A 23,160-nucleotide genomic window follows, 5' to 3' on the forward strand; every position below is an offset into this window, starting at 1 on the left:
GATTGATAACGGGACTTCCATGACCATTTCGAGAGGCGATGCTTTTCTTATCCGTGTGATCCGGGGATTTGGTACCTCTAATTAATAAGATAAAGCATTGGACAATTTTTTATTTTTTATTTTTTTTGAGCTGCATTAGACATTTTCACCATGATAACAGAATCGATCAATTAGGGTTGCGAGTCCCACGAAAGAGCGGCATTGACGAGACCTTAAATTAAGGTTTTCTTTGTTTTATTGTTACAATATATTTAGAATATATTCTAAATGAGAAAATGCAGAGAGAATAAATGGCGGGAGCACGTATCACACACCTTACATATGTATATATATATATATCACAAACTAATTAATGGCAGATTCTTGAACTAGAGATAACCCTTTTCTTTGCAGCATTGAATAGCTTCATCGAACATTTCACTGAGACCATACTTATATTTGAAGCCAGAATCTAATAGCTTCTTTGATGATTGACTCGGTATTTTATTACCTCTAATTTCCTCCAAAGAACTGCACCACCAAAGGGAAGAAAAAAAAAAAGAAGGAACATTTTCTTATTAACTTTGAGATTAAAAGGTAAAGAAGATTTAAGATTTTAGTTTCTATAATAAATGGAGAAGGATAATATATAGAACTCACTCTGGTGTTGGTATTTGAAATTCTGGGTACCTAGCAGAAAGAAATTCAGACATCTGTTCAATTGTCAGGAGATCTGATGAACAAATATACCTTCCTTCTGCTGTAGGACATTCAAGGAGAAAAATATGTGCTCTGGCCACGTCATCTACGTGGACCATACATATATTGATAAGTACGCTATATTGATCCTTGTCACCTGCATATTGCATAGGTGTTAAGTTAGAAGTAGTTCCATTTCAGGAAATTGTAGAAAAACAAATGAGAAATGCTAGGGGTATTCACAAACTCTTACAAAAAAAAATTTACAAACGGACATGGCATGCATGTGGCATTTTATTAACTAAAAAAGTTAGACACGTAAGATTCCACATCACACTAAATCCAGGTAGAAGGTTGAAGCTTCCATGGACGGCTGGCGATGAGCTTGGGACAGATGGACGGCCGGCAAGAGGGGAGAGGACAGCGTGCGGGCAGCCCAGTGGTCGGGGTCGGGCATATCGGCCGAATTTGAGATCCAACAAACCCACGCCGGTGTGCGTGGGTTTCTGGCCAGATCTCACGCACACCGGAAGAAAATTTGACAAGATCCTGCCGGGACCTGCGTGGGTTTTGTTGGTCCGGCCGGAAACCCAAATCCGTCTAGAGATTCGGCCTTCTCGAACCCAGATCCAGCCGAGAATCGATCGTCCATTCCCGTATCCAGTTCCGGCCAAGCATTCAGCGTCCATTCCTGAACCCAGATCCGGCCGACCGTCCATTTCCGAACCCAGATCTAGCCGGAAACCCACCCCTGTTGCCATTCCCTTGCTTCGTCCTCGCTGGCTGTTCTCCGTTCTCGCCGGTGAATATGGGTTCAATCGGATCTACTGGTCGGGCTTCCACCGAGCTGGTCAGGGTCGTGGTCGGCCGGTGTGTTAGATTTCCGACAATGTCTGGGTTCAATCAGCCTGCAAATAGAGGGGAGAACGGGTCTGGAACGGCAATTGTAGGGCAAAAGGGCATTTTTGTATTTGAACATTTATTTCATGTAGGACGCCACATCAGTTTGTAAATGTTAATTTGTAAGTACCTCTAACATTTCTCAAAACAAATTATTCATATACAAATTAAAGATTTGCTTCTTTCATTTCCATACGAAATTTGACACCAAATCCTCTTTTATTGTAATAACAAAACCTACCTACAAGAAATAATATAGAGATTCCTTAGGTAATTAAGTGATCATCTAGGAATGCCTATATATTAGAACCTAAAATCGTTTAGTTGTAAGATGTTATTTGAGAGTAAATTTATAATTTAATTAAAAAAGATCCTGTTTCAAAAAATTATCCTAATTTCTACCGGAGAGATTTTTTTGTTATACAATTATCTCATTAAAATTACATAATATGTCCATTTTTTACACAACCTGCAAAACCTCCGGTTGCCAATATGCTTTTCTCTCATGCATTTTTTTCGTTCATAGTTCAATATATATTAGGGGGTCATACTCGTTTAATTAAATTGGTCGAATTATGATTGATTTAGATACTTTTATTCCTATGTTTCGATACAATCAGAATCCGATAAGCGAATAAGACCCATAAATTTGACATAAAATCAATACGAAATTAATGAGTTAGAGTTGAAGAATCTAACGCATTTAATTAAATGAGTCTCCCCTTAAAAACCAGACAAAACTTCATAAATTTATTTGCCACAAAGTCAAACCATGCACACGAACAGTATAGTGAACTTTCGAAAGAAAAATTAAAACACATACCAAAGACCATAGCCAATGTTGAGCGAACAGAGCCTGGTAACTTGGGACAAATGAAGGGACCAACAACAAAGGAAGGAATTATGGTTACGACATCCAATCCATGTTTTTCTCCAAACTCAAGGACTGCTTTTTCTGTTAATGTCTTGGAAATCATGTAGGAACCAAATGGCTTTAGAGCTTTAAGGAAATCTACATCACTCCAAAATCTCTCATCCATTTCATCTGCCTCCTCGCCATTAAATACGACAGCTGATGCACTAGAAGTGTATACAACTCGTTTCACAGTCTTGGAATTTAAGCATGCTTGTAAGATACCCAGTGCTCCACTGATTGCTCTTTTGGTCACTATTTCTTCAGGTTCTCTGTCTTCGAGATCAACCGGAGTAGCCACGTGGAAGACGCCGATGCATCCTTCAATGGGTGCATTGAAACTCTCTGGATCACTCAGATCTGCGTTGAAGATTTGGAGCTTTTCTGATGCTCCTGGCAGACTTGTCAGAAAGCTAGTGTCTTTCTTTTGCTCTGTTCAGAGTTCAGGTATCAAGATGATGAAATTCTATCATAAATCTTCGAAAATCTAAATTTGTTTTAAAAATAATAGACCGAGTCAGAGAACTGCCTTCCTTTCAATATGGGTTCTTTCGATCTTTTTGTTTCTATTTTAATAATTTTTTAAAGATTCTTTTTGAAGTTCCTAATACTCTGTGGAACTTATAACGAAAGAATTGTTTTTATATTCAACGAATTATGATAAGAAATAAAGATAATATTTAAAACTGGTCAGATGGATAGTGTGAATTTAGATCTCCAAGAAGTTGCTGAGCAAAAAATTATATAATAAATTAAAACGACCATTGAAATAAAATAGTATATATACAGAGATACCCAAAAAGGAAAGCCACATGTTGTTCTTGATCTCATGAATATTCCACGAAGATCAGGATTCAGGATCAGGCATAGATGCATTTTCTTTGGCCTTTGCAGAGAATTAAGTAGCTTACCAGCGTTAGATCTAACAGTGGTTCGGACATAGTAACCACGATCAAGGAGCCTCTTGATCAGTGATGATCCTATAAACCCTGTACCACCTGTAACGCATACGGGACCTTTATCTCCTTCCATCTCTCTCTCTCTCTCGACCCTGTGTTACTGGGTGTGTAGGTCTCTCTTATATATAAAAACACCAAAATAGTTCCTTTATATGTCCCCCTTCCTAGATAGAACTTTTTGGCAAGAGAAATGTTGCCGTCTTCAAAATTGTCTTCAAAATTTTTTCTCTAATGCTTTGTTTATTTTGGTGTAAAATGATTTCTGAAAAATAATTTTGGCATTTTACGGTGTTTGGTAGGGGCAAAAATAATGGTCAACGAAAATCATTTTCGGTTTGACCGTAAAACCTTCTTTAATTTTTAGAAGACAGTTTACGATTTTAAAAACCGAAAATCGTTTTCCAAAATTAAATTCTTCGTCATTGCATGCACGTTTGATATCCGATTGCTGAAATCGGCAATGATCGGTCGTCGGAATCCAAGCAGCACCGGAATCCGCCAACATCTGGCCACCATCGCCGGATGCCGGCGGACCAGATTCCAGCCGAAATCTGGCCATGGTCAGAAGCCGGTCGGATCTGGCCAAAATGGCAAAAATCTGGCTGGATTTGGATGGATCCGACCGAAACTGGTCAGAATCCGGCCAGATTAGGATGGATCCGGCCGGATCTGGCCAAACATGCTCGGGATCTGGCCAAATATGCTCGCCAGAATCCGGCAACGGCAACTGGACGTTGCTAGATTCCGGCGACAGTTGCATTTTCACATTTCATAATTTTTTCGTAAGAACCAAACGTCAAAAAATATTTTCAAGAAAATTATTTTTTAAAAAAATAATTTCGTCGAAATTATTTTATGACGGAAACCATTTTACGTCGAAACAAACGGAGCATAAAAATTAGTTGTTGACGTGTTACCATCCATAAGGGATGAGATTGTGACATATTGTTATGGAGGTTCTAGAACAAGAAATACTTTACTCATATAGATATGATAACATTGTCATCCAAAGACACAATTCTTGATCACCTTTGCCTACGCGACAACTATTATTTTCTTTCTTTTTTTAAAAGAAAACCTTTGCCTACGTCGCAACTTTTTAAGAAAGAGAACCTTAAGAGATATGATTTTTTACCACCCAAGACACAATTTCTAACCACCTTTGCCTACGAGCAAATTTTTACTTTTATTTTTTATTTTTTTTAGAAAGAAAATCCTAAGAAATGTGATATTTTGTCACTTCAAGACACAACTCTTAACTACCTTACCCATATGGCAATGTGGTCCCTTAACTAGCTTTATGATTTTTGTTTCTAAAAAAAAATTAAAAGTAAAAATTGTCACGAAAACAAAAGTATATAGAAATTATTTACAATTTTTTTTATTTGTTATTTTATTTATTATAAGTGATACGTGTCATAATTTTAGTGGCTTTTAACATGGCATATTGACAAAATTCGTGACCTATTTGACGCGAAAAAGTAATTTGCTATTTTCTTTTATGCATATTCCAAGAAGTTTTCAGAACATTTTGATATCCGTGAGCTTCAAATAAACCAAATTGAATGATTTTTCTTTTTTTTTTTCCTCTGGGATTTAACCTTTTTCTTTTTAAATGCAACATCTCATTTTCTGCCATTTTCAGCCGTAGGCGTTGATCCTTTCTCGAATTTATAGGTTAATGACTTTCTTAAGACAACATTTGAGAAGGTCCACAGCTCTGTTGGAACGACATTGGATGGAATTGTTGTTTAACAGAGCGTGAGGAAAGTAAAATTTTCTTTGATTAGAAACACTTAGGAAACAAGTGTAGCTCATAAATATCACGATCGAGGAAAAATAGTTTTATACATCACAAAGACACATGGATGAGACTCATATGAATAAGATTTATCATATAAATTTTATTTTATGTGTCTTAAATTGTACAAATATTATTATACATTTGTATTGTACACCGATCACAATTTCACAACTCCAACCGAACATTAGACTTTGAAAAGACACCGTACCTACCACGTAACACACTCACCTTTGTCGTACTGATTTTGATCACTAAACTACAATTATACGACACTTTGACAAAACACTACAAACCACACGCTCATCATTTGCTGTAATTACAAAGGGAAAATGATAAATTTACAACAACACCACAACCACTGCACAACACCCCCTCACATGAGGGTGAACCTCACACACTGGGCCCTACCTCCATGTGAGGGGGTGTTGTAGAGTTGTTGTGGTGTTGTTGTGTAGGAATCAAGGTCCCATGGGGTGGGCTCCATAGTGTGCCCCACACACTGTGGAGCCCACCCCATATGAGAGGCTGTTGTACCATTGTTGTGTGGGTATAGTACACCAATCAAGTCCCATCTGTGTCTAGGCAGTGGGCCCCATAATAAAATCTGTAAAATATGTTAGTGATGGAGATCAAAGAGGAGACTCCATAAAACAAAGATGACCTAAGCATGGGCCATAGGCCATTAGGCCTAGAATTTCTAGAGTAATCATCGTATGTAGGATGGATGACATGTCGTGTCCCTTACAACATTGATGCCTTGGAATACGACATGTCGTTAAAGCAGAAATGGTGGGTTATTGGAAGATGTCCACACTAATCTACTAATCTTCTGTTTGTTTAGACGTAAAATATCTGCAAATGAGAAACTCTTGTAATATCTGTCCATTGATTTGATTCAAATCTCAACTAGATAATTCTCAAATAATTAATGAACAAGGAATAAACTACCGCTGCCTTTGAGGCATTTAAGGCAGATCTGTTACCACAATTAGGATCTGAAAAGATCTACTGAGTTTGTTTTGGTCTATAATTATATCAACCTAACGACAATTGATCAATTGTCAATAAGAAATTCTAAGAATATATTCAGTGTCCATAAAAAAATAATGTGACTTTTAAAATCATAATTTGATCAAAATCATTATTTGATCAATCACACACCTAATGGTGATTTTAAAAGCCACCTTATTATTTGATGGACACTTAATGAACACTTAATGTACTCCTAGAATTACTCATTGTCATTGTGCATGTGATTGATCAAATGATGATTTTAAAAGTCACTTCATTATTTGATACGCTTGATGAACATTTATATGACATGTAGAATTACTTAAAATAAAATAAGAAAAAAGAATCGAGTAATTTTACATGTACATTAAGTGTCCATAAAAAAATAAAGTGGCTTTTAAAATCACAATTTGATCAAAATCATCATTTGATCAATCACATACCTAATAGTGATTTTAAAAGCTACATCATTTTTTAATGGACACTTGATAAACACTTAATGTATACATAATAACTACTCAAAAGAATCCGATGCGGATGCTTTATATTCTCTGCATTAATTTTCTTTTATTTTCTAGTAAAATTAATACTTTCTCCGTTTAACTTGTTTTTGATAATCTTGTTACAAAGGAGAGCTCAACGCAGCAACTGTGTGGTGGCCCTCTTGTTAGCTTTTACATTTTATGTATGATATTCGAGTGGGAAATAGCCAAATAGGTATGAAATGACACTATATATTGTCGTGGGACAGAGGTAACCCCTCAATAAAGTCCATAGAAATATCGGCCCTAACCCTTGTAGGAATAAGTATTGGTTGTAAAAACCTAGCTGACAATAAAGTTTTAGACTTATTCCTTTGACACATCTCACAATGCTTGATATAATGCTTAATATCATTGCATTATATAGATTTGGGAAGAAAAAAGAAAAAAAATAATCATAATATTTACTTTATATAATAAATAAATAAATAATCTAATTGAGCAGCTCATGAATAAATAATCTCAAACTCATTCGAAAAACAAATAAGCCAAATTTAAACTCAAGACTCGTAAAATTAAATAACCAAACTTAAAGCACCGAAGACATTGTTGTCTACTTCTGTCCCACATAAACAAGTGTTATAAGTCAAAGCCCTTCTCGCAAAATGGATCTTTGGTCGATCACAAAGTGATATAAATTAAGGTCGCGAGTTCCCACAAAAGAGCGCCATTGACCATATCTTGACCAGACCTTAAACTAAGGTTTTCTTTGTTTTATTGTTACAATATATTCCAAAATGAGAAAATGCAGAGAGAATAAATGGCGGGAGAGCGTATCACACATATATATATATCACAAACTAATGGCATGCAGATTCTTGAATTAGAGAAAACCCTTTTCTTTGCAGCATTGAATAGCTTCATCGAACATTTCATTGAGACCATACTTATACTTGAAGCCAGAATCTAATAGCTTCTTTGATGATTGACTCGGTAATTTATAACCTCTAATTTCCTTCAAAGAACTGCACCGGCCACCAAAGGGAAGAACAAAAGAAAAGGAACATTTTCTTATTAAGTTTGAGATTAAAAGGTAAAGAAGATTTAAGATTTTAGTTTCTATAATAAATGGAGAAGGATAATATATAGAACTCACTCTGGTGTTGGTATTTGAAATTCTGGGTACCTAGCAGAAAGAAATTCAGACATCTGTTCAATTGTCAGGAGATCTGATGAACAAATATACCTTCCTTCTGCTATAGGACATTCAAGGAGAAAAATATGTGCTCTGGCCACGTCATCTACGTGGACCATACACATGTTGATAAATACACTATATTGATCCTTGTCACCTGCAAAGGTATAGGTTAGAAGTAGTTCCATTTCAGGAAATTGTAGAAAAACAAAATCTTTGATTTGCTTCTTTCATTTCCTTCCATATGAAATTTGACACCAAATCCTCTTTTTTATTGTAATATAACAAAACCTACCTACCTACCTACCTACAAGAAATAATAGAGATTCCTTAGGTAATTAAGTGATCGATCATCTAGGAATACCTATATTAGAACCTAGCTAGAATCTTTTGGTTGTAAGATTTTTTTTTTTTTTTTTTTTTTAGGGTAAATTTATAATTTAATTAATAAGGATCATGTTCCAAAAAATTATCGAAATTTATACAAGAGAGATTTATTTGTTATACAGTAATCTCAAGAAAATTACATACTATGACAATTTTTAACTCGACCCGCAAAACCTCTAGTCGAAATCTCCTGTCGAAAATATGCTCTCTCATGCATTTTTTTTTGTTCATAGTTCGATATTTAGAGTTATACTTGTCTAATTAAATGGGTCGAATTATGATTGACTTATATAATCTTATACTCATGTTTCGACACAATCAAAACCCGATAAGCAATATGACCTACAAATTTGACATAAACTCAATATAAAATTAACTGAAGAGAGTTGCTTAACACATTTAATTAAATTAAAATTAGTCGAATTAGAACACATACCAAAGACCATAGCCAATGTTGAGCGAACAGAGCCTGGTAACTTGGGACAAATGAAGGGACCAACAACAAAGGAAGGAATTATGGTGACGACATCCAATCCATGTTTTTCTCCAAACTCAAGGACTGCTTTTTCAGTTAATGTCTTGGAAATCATGTAGGAACCTGAACCTGTTCCAAATAGCTTTAGAGCTTTAAGGAAATCTACATCGCTCCAAAAGCTCTCATCCATTTCATCTGCCTCCTCGCCATTTAATACGACAGCTGATGCACTAGAAGTGTATACAACTCGCTTCACGGTCTTGGAATTTAAGCATGCTTGTAAGATACCCAGTGCTCCACTGATTGCTCTTTTGGTCACTATTTCTTCAGGTTCTCTGTCTTGGAAATCAACCGGAGCAGCCACGTGGAAGACTCCGGTGCATCCTTCAATGGGTGCATTGAAACTCTCTGGATCACTCAGATCTGCGTTGAAGATTTGGAGCTTTTCTGATGCTCCTGGCAGACTTGTAAGAAAGCTAGTGTCCTTCTTGTGCTCTGTTCAGGGTTCACGTATCAAGATGATGAAATTCTATCATAAATCTTCGAAAATCTAACTGACATAATAATAAAAAAAAAAAAAAAAAAACTTAAAAAAAATAAATAGACTGAATCAGAAAACTGCCTTTCAATATGGTCTCTTTCTTTTTCTTTTTATTTTAATTATTTTTTATAGATTCTTTTTGAAGTAATTCCTACTAAGTGGCTTACCAGCGTCAGATCTAACGGTAGTTCGGACATAGTAACCACGATCAAGGAGCCTCTTGATCAGCCATGATCCTATAAACCCTGTACCACCTGTAACGCATACTGGACCTTTATCTCCTTCCATCTCTCTCTCGACTCTGTGTATGAGTAGGTCTCTATCTGTGATATATAAAAGCACCAAAATAGTACCTTCCTTCAAATGTCCCCCTTCCCAGAGTGCTGCACTTTTCTTTTGTTTTTGTTAGGAACACTTACGAAACAAGTGTAGCTCATAAATATCACGATTCAAGACGAAATGACACCACACACTCACCTTTCTCGGACAAAACACTACAAACCTCACCCTCATCTTTCTTGGACAAATACATTTGACGTAATTACAAAGAGGATATCTACGTCTAGGCAGTGACCCGGTGCATTAACGGCAGTTACTTATATTGGATTTTTTTTTTTTTTTTATATATATATTTAAAAAAATATTTATAAAAAACATAAAAAAAAAAAATCTCTCACAGTAAATGTTTTATATTTAGATGGAGGAGTTGAAAATGAATAGCAATTTCTTATTTATACATGTTTACTATTCATTCCTTATGTATTATTTTAATATTAAAAAATATATTTAATCAATATAGGTAAGAGAAAAGAAAGTAGGAAAAAGAGAAAAATAATAAAAAAAAATATTTAATTGATATAGGAAAAGGTAAAAAAAAAATGTATTATATGGTGTTTATTTATAGAGAAACAAAAACTAATTTTGTTTCTTAAATATAAAAAAAAAATGATTAAAAATCAGCTGCTAATCATCTAAGAAAATGCGTGAAATGTGCAAGTGATGGAGAACAAAGAAGAGATTCCATAAACGAAGATGACCTAAGTATGGGCCATAGGCCATTAGGCCTAGAATTTCTCAAGTACTCATCATATCCAGGATGACATGTCGTGTCCCTTATGTTAAGGAGAAAAACAGTACCGAGCAACAGTAACGGCTACTAGCCGTTGAAGAAGAAAGTAGTCTTTTGTATACCTTTTCCTCTTTTCAGCAACTCATTAATGCCACAATTTCAGCTGATTTAGTCTCCAAAACGGCAGCTATTAACAGCAACTACTAACAGCAGCTACTCACATTCCAGCCCAAGCTAAATGCCGCCCAAATACCAGGATTTCTAGTCATCTGCAGTCTTTATTTTCTGCTCCTAAATTCAAGCTGCCAGCCGTGTGTTTAAATATTATTCTTTGTATTTTTCCTTGTACTTTGTACTGAAAAGCATTGCTTCCTCTGTAAACATTCTTTAGCCCATTTGGCTATAAATACATATAATTCTCACTGTTTTTGGTTAAGTAACAAAAACAGTTTTTCTCCAAAACTTTCATGGTATCAGAGCAAATCTAGAGGTAACACTCGCTCAATGGCCAACTCTAGCTCATCCACTTCTTCCTCCTCCAACCCACCAACAGATATCATCTCAACCTTCTCCAACATACCCAACTTCTCCCAACTCTTCAAACTGGAAGGTCCTAACTACCTGGTTTGGGTTGCACAGTTTCAACCCATACTTCATGGTAATGACCTCCAAGGCCTTATTGAAGGCACAAACATCTATCCTCCTCAATTTATCACCAATGAAGATAACACTTAGACTCTGAATTCTGCCTTTGTTGCATGGCAGAAGAAAGACCAGCTTCTTTTGAGCTGGATTATTTGCTCTTTGAGCCCATCTTTGGTGTCTTCGATGTATGGTTTGAACACATCACACCAAGCATGGACTGCTCTTGCTACCAGGTATGCCTATCAATCCAAGTCACGCATCTCCCACCTCAAGCGACAACTGCAGAATCTACAACAGGGAGACAAAACGTGTACTGAGTACCTGAGTATGGCAAAGCAATGGTCAGACCAACTTGCGGTTGTAGGTAAGCCGATTGATGATGATGATCTCATCTCCTTTATTGTTAGTGGACTCAATCCACTCTTTCACACATTTGTCACCATTCACTCATTTGCTGCTCGTGATCATGAGATGTCATTTACTGATTTTCAATATGAGTTGCTCAGTCATGAGCTTCTGCTGCAGAACCAACAACATTCTGCACTCACACCTGAAACTAGCACTTTTGCCTTGTACTCAAAACAAGGCCAACCCAATCACAATCACTTGAACTCCACCAGAAACAGATTCAACTCAAGATTTTCTCCTAAACCTCATCCATCTTCTGTATACCTTTTCCTCTTTTCCTAACCGTATGATCACCAGATCACAAACTAGCCATCTCAAACCCAAAGGATTTCCTAGTTTCAAACTCTATTACACCAGCAAACATCCACTCTTAGCCTTTGAAGCTGTCACCTTACCATCCGAGCCGTCTACTTATAAACAAGCTGCTACCAAACCTGAATGGATCCAAGCCATGTTACTTGAATACAATGCTTTAATGTCTAATCAAACCTGGACCCTCTGACCGAGACCTAATCATCACAATGTGGCACAAAATAAATGGGTGTTCAAAATCAAACAAAAACCAGATGGAAGTGTGGACAGATTCAAGGCTAGGCTTGTTGCAAAAGGATTTGAACAACTAAGTGGTGTTGACTACTATGAAACTTTCAGTCCTGTGGTTAAATCCTCTACTATCCGGTTGATTCTAACTTTAGCAGTACAATTTAACTGGAACATCAAACAGCTAGATGTTTCAAATGCATTCCTTCATGGTGTCTTGGATGAGGAAGTATAAATGGAGCAACCACAGGGGTTTGTAGACCCTTCCTATCTTAATCATGTATGTCGTCTACACAAGTCACTCTATGGACTAAAACAGGCTCCTAGAGCTTGGTTTACCCGACTCTCCCAAGCCTTGTTGGATATAGGCTTTAATGGCTCCCAAGTTGATACCTCTCTCTTTATTTACCATGCTGACCAAGTTCACATATTTCTCTTAGTATATGTTGAGGACATAATAGTGACAGGAAATCATGAAGGAGTAATGAACAATCTTGTTGGCAAACTGCAAGCAGATTTTGCAATCAAAGATCTTGGTTCACTCGGATACTTCCTTGGAGTTCAAGCCAATCGTGACACTACTGGGCTGCATCTGAGACAATCCAAATATGTCCTTGATCTCCTACATCGCACTCAAATGGCAAAATCTAAACCAACTAGAACTCCTTGTGTTTCTGGCCCCAAAATGTCCAAGTTTGATGGTGATCTTCTCTCCAATCCCACTGAATTCCGGCACATAGTTGGAGCACTTCAATATGTTACCCTCACAAGACCGGACATTGCATACTCTGTCAACCAACTCTGCCAACACATGCATGCTCCTACTTCTACTCACTTGACAGCTGCAAAAAGAGTATTGCGATATCTCAAAGGGACTATCAATTGTGGTCTCTACTACAGGAAGTGAGGAATTGCTCTTTCTGGTTTTTGTGACTCGGATTGGGCAGGCAATCCAGATGATAGGCGCTCAAAAACAGGTTATGGAAATTTTTCTTGGCCCAAATCTCATTTCCTGGTCGGCTAAGAAACAAAACATTGTGTCTCGTTCAAGTACAAAAGCAGAATATCGATCTCTTTCCCTCACAACTGCTGAACTATTTTGGCTAAGGATGTTGCTACAAGAATTACATATTTCTCTACCTTCACCACCTACTCTTTGGTGTGACAACTTGGGTGCTCTTGCCCTTGCTTCCAATCTTGTTTTTCATGCCAGAACTAAGCATATTGAGGTAGATGTTCACTTTATCGGGGAAAAAGTCACCAATCGAGACATCATTCTTCGTTGTCTATCTACCCTTCAACAAGTGGCCGATATCTTCACCAAGGGTCATCCTGATAATCGATTTTGCTATCTTAGAGACAAACTGAAGGTTGTAGCACCCATCAGTTTGCAGGGGGTGTTAAGGAGAAAAACACTACCGAGCAATTGTAACGGCTACTAGCCGTTGAAGAAGAAAGCAGTCTTTTGTATACCTTTTCCTCTTTTCAGCAACTCATTAATGTCACAATTTAAGCTGATTTAGTCTCCAAAACAGCAGCTACTAACAGTAGCTACTCACATTCCAGCCCAAGCTAAATGCCGCCCAAATACCAGGATTTCTGGTCATCTGCAGTCCTGATTTTCTGCTCCTAAATTCAAGCTGCCAGTCGTGTGTTTAAATATTATTCTTTGTATTTTTCCTTGTACTTTGTACTGAAAAACATTGCTTCCTCTGTAAACATTCTTCAACCCATTTGGCTATAAATACATATAATTCTCACTGTTTTTAGTTAAGTAACCAAAACAGTTTTTCTCCAAAACTTTCACCTTACAAGTTACAACATTGATGCCTTGTAGTACGACATGTCGTTAAAGCAGAAATGGCCAATTTATTAGAAGATGTTTCAACTTCCACACTAAATACCATTGCAACCGTGACATAGAGCAAATGTGCAATAAAGGAGAAACATCACCACCTGTAAATGGAAAACTCTTGTAAGATCTGTCCACTGATTTGATTCAAATTTCAGTCAGATAATTCTCAAATAATTGACGAACAAGGAATAGACTACAACTACCTTTAAGGCATTTAAGGCAGATCTGTTATCACAATTAGGATCTAGAAAGATCTACTGAGTTTGTTTTGGTCTATAATTATCTCAATAGAACAACAATTGATCAATTGCCAACAGTTCAAATATCAAACAATGCCAAAGGGATTGAGAAACATAGTCTAGGAGGTTGCAAGATGAACCTTAATTTTCACATCTTTCCTTAATACTCTCCTTATCATGAATAACAGTGTCATCTTTTGATATTGTGACCTAAAACCAAAAACATCCTTGTATTAACATATTAAGAGATAAAATCAATACTTGAACGATAAAAATCCATTATTCTGAAATTCTACACATCAATAAAAATTTACATAATAGGATTCATTGTCAAAGTGCTTATAAGTACGCGTATAAACTTCAAGTGATTGTCAAGCCTTTTGCAAGTAGAGTAATGCCATTCTTCACACTCATTTATTACTTATTTCATATCAGTTGATATAATGTGTTTTAAGTGACTTTCTTTTTATTTTTTTAAGTGACTGACATGAAAAATCACTTAAAATACGTCATGTTAACTAATGTGAAATGAATGCGAAAAGTAACATTACTCTTTGTAAGTGCACTCTACACCGAGGTTTCTTGGCCAGTCTTTTGGAAGATGCTCCACATTGAGTCTTCTTGGGACTCTTCTCTAGCTCAAGTATAGGTTGTAATTCATTTACTTGAGTAGTCTTTCTTTTCTTCCCATTTTCAACTCTTGATACGCTCAATGGAGCTTTCTTTTTACTGGTTCAAGTTTCAACTCAGTGTAAGGGGGTCATTTAGACCTAAATTATAAGAGTAAAGATATTTATTACACTCTTATCCTATTTCTATTTTCTAGGTTGATGTATCACTTTTCAGTCGTCATTGAATCAACCCTTGATTAAAAAAAAAAAAATGAAGGGATGATGGGTACTGCCACGTCAGCAATGGGATGGGGGTATAATATATAGCATTTTTTTGGATGAATTTAAACCTTTTACAAACCAAACTCATCTGAAACAATCACTCCAGAAAAACTGGATCAAATCACTTAATCAAGGACACGCCCCTCGAATAGTAGAAAACAACAAGAAAACCTGTTATTCACATATAGCAAGAAACTACAAACACAGCAATACAACAATCTGCAGCAAAATAGAGCAGCAGAACTCAAATATAGCACCAATCATACCCAACTCAGAGACTGCAAATTTCAACTCTGAACAAGACCAAGATTACTCTTAGCATACTTCATTGAACCTTTAGCCATCAGCCTAGCTTGAACTTTCCACCTGATCTGAGCTACAATTGCTTCTTCAGAAAGTGAGATGTTTCCATGTAGTAAATCATTTCTTTGTTTCCAAAGATGATAAACTGTCGCTCCTAAACATAATTTGCAGAGATATGATTTTAGACTTTTATCCCGCATCTCCTCTTTAAACCAACTAATAACATCATCCCATTTCATTGCCGAATCATCAAAAGAACATGCAGCCATTAACACATGCCAAATCCTTCGACTAAAGCTGCAATTGAAGAATAAGTGTCCCTTGCTTTCCTGAAATCCATGGCAAAACAGACAAACACTAGAACTTGTAAATCCCCACAAGCACATCTTATCCTTGGTCGTTATCGCATCTCTAAATGTCAGCTAGAGGATGAAAGAATGCCTCGGAATGGCTTAGGAAAACACTATTTTATGCCAGTCCACAACCGAGTACTTCACCCTTAAGAGATCCCAAGTTTTAGAATATGAATAAATGCCCTTGCTGGAATTCCAGATAGTAGTATCTTCAGTTCCACTAGGAACTTCCGGCAATCTAATTTGAATCTCCATTAGATTGTCCGACCTAGCACTCTTTCAATACCACTCTCCATTTCTAATGATAGAGGATAGTTTAGGACCAATAGCATAGCCTGCATCATAAGCAGCCATGTACCCGTATCTTTCTATAAGGCATCCAGCAGGGTGCCAATTATCATGCCAAAGAAAGATTTTGCTACTATCTCCTACTTTGAAGCTGAAAAGAGATCGAGCAATAGGTCTGAGTTTCAATATTTTCCTCCAGCTCCAAGAGCAATTTTGGGGAATAGGTATTTGCCACAAACTCTTCCTCTTTAACCACACTTCTTCCACCCAAGCCACCCAAAGGGAACTTGCTCTAGCAAACAAGTTCCATGTGTGGATCAGCATAGATGCTTGATTCCATACCTCTAACTTCTTGATACCCAAAACCCCTTCCTTCTTTGGAGTACAAACTTTATCCCAAGCAACTTTGACCTTAGCTTTCACATCTAGCCCACACCAAAGGAACAGATTGAATTTCTGTTCTAGCAAGAAAATGACTTTCTTTGGAAGAATGAAAATCAATAGACCTGAAGACTATAGAGAATAGAATTGATAAGTTGAAGACGACCTGCAAACAACAAGTGTTTGACCAACCAAGAGTCAATCTGAGCAAAAATCCTTGACACAAGGCTCTCACAATCTGTAGCCAACAATCTCTTGGTAATAAGGGGAACCCCTAGGTAACGAACTGGGAATGCACCCTCATTCATCTTCCTTATCCTTCTATGAAATTCCAGCACAAAAACAGGTACTTTTAGCCGGGTTAGCCCTTAACCCCTATAGGCCTTCAAACTCAGCTAAAACATCTTTAATCACCTTAACAGAATTAATGTTTGTAGCAAAAAAAAAATAAAAAATAAAAAATAAAAGATTGTCTGCAAAACAAAGGTGATTGAGCCTAAGACTATAACACTTTGGATGAAAACCAAATTGCGGATTATCTCTAGTACTCTCCTCCAATATCAATGAAAGAATCTCCATGGTTATAACAAAAAGGTAAGGAGATATGGTGTCTCCTTACCTAATTCCTTTCCTTCCATTAAAATAGCTAACAAGAGTTCTATTGAGTGCAATACAATAGCTAGGACTAGAAATGCATTCTCTAATCCAAGCCACAAAATTGGGAGGTTCACCGAAACAATGCAGGCAATGTAGAATGAATTCCTAGCTTATAGAGTTGTATGCTTTCATTAGACCCACCTTCAAAGTACATCGAGGTTTGCCTTTCTTCTTGTGATAATCACTCACCAACTCTTGGGCAAGAAGAATGTTTTCCAAGATACTGCTCTTCGAAAAAAAAGCCCCTTGATTGGAACTTATAATATCATCTAACCCCGGAAGAAGCCGATTAGCTAGGATCTTAGTGATGCACTTATATATGAGGTTGCAACATGATATGGGCCTATAATCACCCATGGTGGCTGGATTCTTCTTTTTAGGAACCAAGGTGATAATAGTAGCATTCACTCTCTTAAGAAGTCCAAAAACTTGTTGGACCAAAAAGGGTGCAAACCCAAGTGTAGGTTTTCGCAAGTAATAATTCTCGGTAAGTACGAGGTCGATCCACAGGGAATGGTAGATACTAAGTAAAATTCCTATTATTGTGCAAAAAAGTAAATTGAATTGATTTTTCCACTAAAAAGTGGAGCAATGGATAGATGATAAACTAAACTAAATTAATAAAAAGAAAACACTAAGGCTTCAGGGATCCACCTAGCAATTTATTACATATTCTTGTGACATAATATAAAATAGATCAAACATGGGTTGATTGAGAACTTGATTTCATAAACATGACACAATAAATTAAGCATTCAAAATGCTTTCGAAACATAACAAATCAAACAAAGTAAGCATTTGATATAAACAAAAATCATAATGAATCAAAATAAAGTTGTATCATAAAATTACTCTCAAATAAAAATCAACCCCAAATTTAATCAATAATATAAGAGTATCAAGAATACATAAAAAAACTAGGCTTCAACCCTAGCCTTAGCTAGAGATTTAGCCACTCAAACAATAAAACCAGTTTAGAGCCTCCATAACTGCCCTTGCTTCCTCCTTCTTCCTCCGGGGCTCTCTTTTCTTAAGACCAAAACATGCTATTTATAGTACTTCCGAGGTCTTTTTGGGTTTTTCTTGGTGGTCGAGCTAAGGAAAGAATCACATCTTGCATTAATTGCATAGCAGCCCGAGGATGGAAATAAATCAGATCTTGAATATGTGTGACTTGGTAAAAATCATGGAAAGAAATCATGTAAAGTCATTCTGATTTGTGCTCCACACGTCCATCACCAAGTATATATGGAAAGAAAATCAACTGTGTATGGAAGGAATTTGCTTTGGAAGAAAATCAGCTTAATGCGGTCCCCTCGTCATAACACATCCTTTGAAATTCCAAATCAAGTAGGAAAAAGACTCCAAATCCGCACAGATTAGCGTTCTGTTATTGCGGGGCAATTTGGGCATAGTAAAAGTCCGAAATAGGAAAAACCTATTTCAGACTTATTTGTTGAAATTTTCATTAGCTTTCTAACGCCACCAAAATCAATGCAATCAGATTTTTGAGCCGAAATTTATGATGAAAATAAGATGACGAGCTCAATCTGGATTCTTTCCCTAAATAAAGGATTTGCCACTTTGTTGAAATCTTGGAATTTGGACGATTTTCTTCCACAACCTTTTTGCCAATAACGTGTAGAGTAGCTGCCTCAATCTTATTTCCCAGCTTGTTTGTCAATTCCACCAAGTGGTCCAGTCGCTTGAAAGCAACAACAATTCCTACAAAAAGAAATACAATTCATTGCATTTATATCAATTTAAGCTCAAATTTAATAATTAAATATTATTCCACAATTAAGTATTAAATACAATAATTATGACAAAACATAGTATGACAATGCTTATTTTAATAGAGAAAATATGCATTTTTGAGCACTTATCACCACCCCCCAACCGGCTTATTGCTAGTCCCTTAGCAATGAAAAACAAAACAAAATAAAAACTAACAAGATAAATCCTTCTTTCGTGGGATGTACGATTGCATTTAGCGTATGCAACAAGCCTTTTAAACCACTAGGACTCCCTAATGGACGAGTGAAGTCTCGTGAGGGTTTGCCAGGAATGATACCCACAAACATTTTAAAGCACTATGTTGTTGACAAGCAAAAATTACCAAACAAACACATGGTTTAGACATCATGAGTAAGTTTAACAAGGTGAACAACATAAACACATCATTAGGCCATCAAAAAAAATCATTCAACTCATAGTTGGAAAATCGAGACAACACATGCTCAAATAAGTGTAAAGTGAAATTAACATAGATTCATGATGCTTTAATTTTCCTCAAAGTTTGTGTATCCCAAAATCTTTAGGAATTCTATCCAATAAAAACAACCAAGGCTTAAATCTTTTTTTTTTTTTTTTTTTTTTTTGTAGACTGTGCAATGTCTAACTCCCTTAAGCTTTCTAGTTGACCCATGTAACGAGTGTTGGGCCAGTGACACCCAAACCAGATGGTTTTAGGGCACTAGATGTAGAAACATCCCTAAGGACTTACTTACTCAAGTCAAAAAGGCTACGAAGTCAAACTAGCCATATAATCAAACAACTTGAAAATCTCACCTTTTGACGCGAACACTCCAAGCTTAGTGAGGCAAGAGGTCCGGTTACTCAATGAGACTCAAACTGATGATATTCTTATTCTTTTCTTTTCTTTGTCTTTTTTTTTTCTTCTTTTTTTTTTTTTTTTTTTTTTTTTTTTTTTTTTTTGATTTTCAGTTTTCATCAACAATTCATCCAACAAATCTTAAGATACACATTCCTCAATTCAAATCAAAAACCTCACAGAACCAATGCAAATGTGCTTGTGATAAATAATTCAAACAAGGAAGTCTCTCTAATCCAACAGATGAGTAAAAAGATTCAGATTAATAATGACATGCAGCGTTCAACATGTTAAACAAGCCAATGACATACAAACCACAGATGTGACGTAGTCATGCACAATCAACAACATAGCACAAAATTTGTTTTTGTTTTTTTTGTTTGTTTTTTTTTTGTTTGTTTTTTTTTTTTTTTTTACTAAACAAAAATAAAACACACAAGACACCTAAAAAAAACAAAAAACCAACCCTTTTTTTTTTTTTGAAAATATCATTTTTTTTTAAATATATATAATAAACAAAACAACAAAAATAACGACAAACATCAAGCATCAAGCACCTCCACCCCAACCTAAAACTTACATTGTCCCAAATGTAACAAAATAAAGCACAGAAGTATAGATTAAGAAGAGTACCTTGAATTGATGAAAACAAACTAAACTTATACCTGCAAAAATTAGAAAAACAAAACAAAAACAAAGGAAACCCAAACTACGACACAAACATAAATTTTAAAAAAATAATAATAATAATAAAAATAAATAAATAAAAATGATTCTCTATTTCATTTTTTTCTTATCAGCAATGTTCCAACCCATCATGCTTTTATAATCATACAAAACATCAAATGACTTACCACCTTGCAAGGCATCAAGATTGGATGAACTTACCTGGGGAAAGTCATCATTGAATTTAAAGTGCGCATACTTGCATGCTCCTGGTAAGGATTTTAAGTTATCCTTTTGCACAGTATCATTTGATGGCAATGGGTTGAGCTCATAAGGTGGCAGTTCAAACGGCTTTCAGGTGTTCACCACCAATCCAGGTGCACAATCCTCACAAAAATTCAAATCACAAGAGTTAGTCAAGCAAGATCCTAAAGGTTCGTAAACACAAGATATATCAGAGTGATCTTGCTCAAGTGTTTCAACCAACTTCAGTTCATGGGCATCTACATCTTCCTTAACATCACTAAACATATCATCCTCATCCATTTGAGGATTTTCAATTTCATTCTCCCCATATTGAGTCATTGAGTCAGAAAAATTTTCATTCTCAATCTCATTCTGCAAATAGGACTCAATTCTATTTAGTGCGTCTTTCAACTCCTATAAACCTCGCTTGGTGTCTTGGTTGATCTGAGATTGGCTTTGTATAAAGGCATGCAATGTTTCTTCCAAGGTTTTGGTTTGCACTGCATCATCCTTGATATTGGTTTGAAGGATTTGGTTGCTGACTTGAAGATAGTTTTGGAATGTATCCTCCAATGTATTTCGATGTGGTGGCACAAAAGGATGATGATTATGAAATCCTTGGGGCTCATTGAAAAACGAATGATTATTCCAACTGAAATTGGGGTGAATATACGCTTGTGAGTATGGATTGCCAAATGATCTTGGGTACACACCTGAAAGAGGATTGCTCCACCAAACTTCCATTTCAAAACTAAAAGAAAATTTAAAAATAAAATAAAATAAAAATAAAAATAACAGAAATTAAACTTAGTGTCCTAGACACATTCTCCGGCAACGGCGCCAAAAACTTGTTGGACCAAAAAGGGTGCAAACCCAAGTGTAGGTTTTCGCAAGTAATAATTCTCGGTAAGTACGAGGTCGATCCACAGGGAATGGTAGATACTAAGTAAAATTCCTATTATTGTGCAAAAAAGTAAATTGAATTGATTTTTCCACTAAAAAGTGGAGCAATGGATAGATGATAAACTAAACTAAATTAATAAAAAGAAAACACTAAGGCTTCAGGGATCCACCTAGCAATTTATTACATATTCTTGAGACATAATATAAAATAGATCAAACATGGGTTGATTGAGAACTTGATTTCATAAACATGACACAATAAATTAAGCATTCAAAATACTTTCGAAACATAACAAATCAAACAAAGTAAGCATTTGATATAAACAAAAATCATAATGAATCAAAATAAAGTTGTATCATAAAATTACTCTCAAATAAAAATCAACCCCAAATTTAATCAATAATATAAGAGTATCAAGAATACATAAAAAAACTAGGCTTCACCCCTAGCCTTAGCTAGAGATTTAGCCACTCAAACAATAAAACCAGTTTAAAGCCTCCATAACTGCCCTTGCTTCCTCCTTCTTCCTCCGGGGCTCTCTTTTCTTAAGACCAAAACATGGTATTTATAGTGCTTCCGGGGTCTTTTTGGGTTTTTCTTGGTGGTCGAGCTAAGGAAAGAATCACATCTTGCATTAATTGCATAGCAGCCCGAGGATGGAAATAAATCAGATTTGAATATGTGTGACTTGGTAAAAATCATGGAAAGAAATCATGTAAAGTCATTTTGATTTGTGCTCCACACGTCCATCACCAAGTATATATGGAAAGAAAATCAACTGTGTATGGAAGGAATTTGCTTTGGAAGAAAATCAGCTTGATGCGGTCCCCTCGTCATAACACATCCTTTGAAATTCCAAATCAAGTAGGAAAAAGACTCCAAATCCGCACAGATTAGCGTTCTGTTATTGCGGGGCAATTTGGGCATAGTAAAAGTCCGAAATAGGAAAAACCTATTTCAGACTTATTTGTTGAATTTTTCATTAGCTTTCCATCAGATTTTTGAGCCGAAAGTTATGATGAAAATAAGATGACGAGCTCAATCTGGATTCTTTCCCTAAATAAAGGATTTGCCACTTTGTTGAAATCTTGGAATTTGGACGATTTTCTTCCACAACCTTTTTGCCAATAACGTGTAGAGTAGTTGCCTCAATCTTATTTCCTAGCTTGTTTGTCAATTCCACCAAGTGGTCCAGTCGCTTGAAAGCAACAACAATTCCTACAAAAAGAAATACAATTCATTGCATTTATATCAATTTAAGCTCAAATTTAATAATTAAACATTATTCCACAATTAAGTATTAAATGCAATAATTATGACAAAACATAGTATGATAATGCTTATTTTAATAGAGAAAATATGCATTTTTGAGCATTTATCAACTCTCTTAAGAAGTCGATCTATCTGGAAAAATTCCAGAACAACATCTAAAACCTCTTTTCCAACCATATTCCAAGCCCTTTGATAGAATCATGTAGAGAAACCGTCCATACTAGGTGCCTTGTGCTTGTTCATAGCAAAAATAACCTTCTTAATCTCCTAAGTAGTCACTACAACATCCATACCTGCCACACAACTAGGAGAAAATTTATTCTTAATCAATTGGGACACTCGGTCTGCTTTGAGGTGATCAAAAGAATGAATCGTGGTGCCAAGAAGCCTTTGGTAGAAACCAATAGCAAGCTCATTAATTTGGTTCATATCCTCCACCCTATTACCCTCCTCATCCTTCAAAATCTTGATAAGGTTAGAAG

At 35.9% G+C, this 23,160-nt stretch overlaps 2 protein-coding genes across 3 annotated transcripts; both read right to left on the reverse strand.

Moving 5' to 3' along the window:
* Positions 1–183: 183 nt before the first annotated feature.
* Positions 184–3,557, reverse strand: LOC133864182 (vestitone reductase-like). 2 transcript variants are annotated; one of them, XM_062300439.1, is made up of 4 exons: positions 3,403–3,557; positions 2,402–2,923; positions 730–835; positions 184–510 (listed from the first exon to the last, which is right to left on the reverse strand). In XM_062300439.1, the coding sequence occupies exons 1-4, from the start codon at positions 3,521–3,523 to the stop codon at positions 369–371; spliced, it is 891 nt and encodes a 296-aa protein (XP_062156423.1). In that variant the 5' UTR covers positions 3,524–3,557; the 3' UTR covers positions 184–368. The 2 variants fall into 2 exon arrangements, with proteins under 2 accessions (XP_062156423.1, XP_062156422.1); XM_062300438.1 differs by having other exon boundaries at positions 640–835.
* Positions 3,558–7,281: 3,724 nt separating this feature from the next.
* Positions 7,282–9,735, reverse strand: LOC133864386 (vestitone reductase-like). The gene is made up of 4 exons (XM_062300710.1): positions 9,513–9,735; positions 8,766–9,299; positions 7,904–8,099; positions 7,282–7,772 (listed from the first exon to the last, which is right to left on the reverse strand). The coding sequence occupies exons 1-4, from the start codon at positions 9,631–9,633 to the stop codon at positions 7,631–7,633; spliced, it is 993 nt and encodes a 330-aa protein (XP_062156694.1). The 5' UTR covers positions 9,634–9,735; the 3' UTR covers positions 7,282–7,630.
* Between the last annotated feature and the right edge of the window lie 13,425 nt (positions 9,736–23,160).

The sequence above is a fragment of the Alnus glutinosa genome, chromosome 3, assembly GCF_958979055.1.
Source record: "Alnus glutinosa chromosome 3, dhAlnGlut1.1, whole genome shotgun sequence".
Taxonomy (NCBI): Eukaryota; Viridiplantae; Streptophyta; class Magnoliopsida; order Fagales; family Betulaceae; genus Alnus; species Alnus glutinosa.